Here is a 3,513-nt window from a genome sequence, read left to right as displayed (position 1 = left end):
CAACTGCTCTCCATTACTAGTATCTTCTTTGGAAATTCGGGGACTGCGTGGACTCAGCAACTGTGCGAAGTATCATTTGACTCCAGCTCCGAACAACGACACGTGCACTCAGTACAAGCACGGCCGTAGCGAAATCCCTCGAAACCTAGCATCGGGTAAAAAGAATGACGATGAACCAGCAGTGACTGTCCGAACACGTACGGGGATCTCCACCACCGTCGTTTGCGACAAAATACCACAGCGAATTGTACGTCTCGGCGGCGTGCTCACGGTAGAACGCTGAAACGGTCCGTCGAGTACACTGGTAACGTGCCCATGAAGCCAGCCATAGCCATGAACAAAGTCGACATGAACACCAGACCTACACCACCGACCAGACCGCTGTACGTCGTGTAATCCACACTCAGGAACGCCAGACCGCAGATGATAGCAACGCCAAACACGATGCCGAAACGGGTCAGGTTGAACGCCGGACTACGCCAGTACAGGTTGAGAAATCGCTTCATCAAAAAGTACATTTGAGTGGAGCCCTTGGAAGCGCGCTTCTTCATGAACGTCACCTCCGGCCACTCCGGTGAAGTCGTCGTGATACCAGGCTGCTGTAGCATGTCGTCCAAGTGGCGTTTCTCCTCACTTTTCGAGAAAATGTCCACGAAGTCCAAGTCACGGGCGCGTTCGTTGCTCACACCGGCACCGATCACTTCAAGCATCCACGGAGCAGGGTTCTGCTTGGGTGGACACGGCTTGACAGTAGGAACCGATTCCAGATATTTGACCAGCTTCTGGCATCGCGTGCCCAACTCACCCACGAACACCGACTCGCCGCCACGCTTGAGCAAGATCAAGTGGTCGAACAAGAAGAACACATCGGATGACGGCTGATGAATGGTACACACGATCGTACGGCCGCTGTCTGCCACCTTACGCACACCGTCCATGATGACCTTGGCCGAGTGAGCGTCCAGACCGCTCGTAGGTTCGTCCAAAAACAGGATACTCGGTTGAGCAGCCAGCTCCACTCCGATTGTTAGACGCTTCATCTGCTCCTGCGAGCTGCCGCGAATGATTTGGTCTGCATTGGGGCACGTACTCGATGAAGTGAGGTACGCGCTTGATGATATCCTTCTGTGGCACGCCATTGTATGTGATCTCGCCCTCAACGGTAATGTTGCTCTCCACGGGGAACTGCGCCGACAGCATCTTCATCAGCGCCGACTTGCCGGAGCCGGGCTGACCTAGCACCAACGTGATGGTGCCCGGTTTGAACACACCGCTGGCGTTTTTGATGACCTCCTTGCGCACCACACGTCGCATGGGCGACATTCGCGCCAGTGATCGCGCGACCGGTGTTGTACAGCGTCGGGATCTCCGACTTGGCTGTCACATCCTCGGTGATCGTGATGTCGGCTTGTAGGAAATGTAGAATCGAGTAGATGTGAATGACTTGGATTGAACGCGTGCCAGACGCGTTTCGGCCCCGGCCGGGGCCTCGTCAGTGGCTTTACCAATCTCGAAGTGAGAACTAACCAACCATCCGCTAACTAAGACCTATCACTATGCCTAGACCCTTCTAGAACCTTCCATATGCCGTAACATAGGATACTACTCTGGAGTCGATGTACGTGCACATCTTGCACTTCCAACACTCCCCCTCGACGACATGAGTCGTAGCCGTCTTGGTCACGAGTGTACATCCATCGGCTGCTCTCCGCATGATGCTTGTCATCTGCAGCCTCTTCACTGCATACATTCCTGTAGGGTTTACCACCTGCGCACTGGCCAGCGTATCCGTTGCTGCCGCGATCGCTAGGTTTCCCGGCTCCCTCATGTTCACCACCACGTCGTCCCTTGACACCTTGTAGCCGTCCTTGAGCCTTGCTTGAGCTTGTTGTTGTTCCCCTTCTCGATCGACCTCTTTCGATCCACCACTCACACCACTCGAAACCACCTCCTTGTGCAGAACTCGGCCGTCCTTTTCCCGAACGCAAAGAGCGACTGCGTGTCCACCGCGCACTTGTATGTTCCGCTCCCCCTGTCGTCGGAGCCCGTTGCTTCCGCGACGACTTGAGCGTGAACTCCCCCAGCGCGTATTCCGCGTACACCGCAGTGCCCATACCAAGCCGTTTGGGCTCATAACCTGTAGGAAATGTAGAATCGAGTAGATGTGAATGACTTGGATTGAGCGCGTGCCAGACGCGTTTCTGCCCCCGCCGGGGCCTCGTCAGTGGCTTTACCAATCTCGAAGTGAGAGCTAACCAACCATCCGCTAACTAAGACCTATCACTATGCCTAGATCCTTCTAGAACCTTCCAAATGCCGTAACATAGGATACTACTCTGGAGTCGATGTACGTGCACATCTTGCACTTCCAACACTCCCCCTCAACGACATGAGTCGTAGCCGTCTTGGTCACGAGCGTACAGCCATTCTGCTTCTCTCCGCATGATGCTTGTCAGCTGCAGCCTCTTCACTGCATACATTCTTGTAGGGTTTACCACCTGCGAGCTGGCCAGCGTATCCGTTGCTGCCGCGTTCGCTAGGTTTCCCGGCTCCCTCATGTTCACCACCACGTCGTCCCTTGACACCTTGTAGCCGTCCTTGAGCCTTGCTTGAGCTTGTTGTTGTTCCCCTTCTCAAACGACCTCTTTCGATCCACCACTCACACCACTCGAAACCACCTCCTTGTGCAGAACTCGCCCGTCCTTTTCCCGAACGCAAAGAGCGACTGCGTGTCCACCGCGCACTTGTATGTTCCGCTCCCCCTGTCGTCGTAGCCCGTTGCTTCCGCGACGACTTGAGCGTGGACTCCCCCAGCGCGTATTCCGCGTACACCGCAGTGCCCATACCAAGCCGTTTGGGCTCATAACCTGTAGGAAATGTAGAATTGAGTAGATGTGAATGACTTGGATTGAACGCGTGCCAGACGCGTTTCGGCCCCCGCCGGGGCCTCGTCAGTGGCTTTACCAATCTCGAAGTGAGAACTAACCGACCATCCGCTAACTAAGACCTATCACTATGCCTAGATCCTTCTAGAACCTTCCATATGCCGTAAAATAGGATACTACTCTGGAGTCGATGTACGTGCACATCTTGCACTTCCAACAAGAATATCCAGATCGGCCGCAAACCCGTCTTTCGGTGGATGGATCCGACCGGGTAGACTTCGACAAAGTCCTCCTACCGGAAGATAGTTGGAATGTGGACCTCGAGGCCGACGAGTTCGAAGTCGAGAGGATCACCGATATGAGATCGGGGAAGCGAACTAGATACGGGCGGATTTACCGTGAATTTCTGGTGTATTGGCGTGGATATGACGAACTCAGTTGGGTAGACGAGGCAGATCTGAACTGTGGAGCATTACTCTATGATTTCTTGCGGGATCGTACGAATCGTAACAGATTCGGCGTGATGCAGTTTCATGAAGAAGAGTAGGAAGGGGATCCATGGATGTAAGTTGGTCATGTCGATGGGAGGATGAAGAAGGAACCACAGGAAGGGTGTGGGCCAGGAGGA

The 3,513-nt window shown here is 54.3% G+C and overlaps 1 protein-coding gene across 1 annotated transcript; it reads right to left on the bottom strand.

Moving 5' to 3' along the window:
* Positions 1 to 361: 361 nt before the first annotated feature.
* On the bottom strand, positions 362 to 1,040 carry PITG_21569 (ATP-binding Cassette (ABC) Superfamily; the record flags this gene model as incomplete). The annotated part of the gene is made up of 2 exons (XM_002894810.1): positions 362 to 402; positions 455 to 1,040. 2 exons carry the CDS (start codon positions 1,038 to 1,040, stop codon positions 362 to 364), a joined length of 627 nt encoding a protein of 208 aa, XP_002894856.1.
* Between the last annotated feature and the right edge of the window lie 2,473 nt (positions 1,041 to 3,513).

The sequence above is a fragment of the Phytophthora infestans genome, genomic scaffold (genome assembly GCF_000142945.1).
Source record: "Phytophthora infestans T30-4 supercont1.425 genomic scaffold, whole genome shotgun sequence".
In the NCBI taxonomy this organism is placed as follows: domain Eukaryota; phylum Oomycota; class Peronosporomycetes; order Peronosporales; family Peronosporaceae; genus Phytophthora; species Phytophthora infestans.
This window is presented reverse-complemented; position numbering and strand designations above follow the sequence as displayed.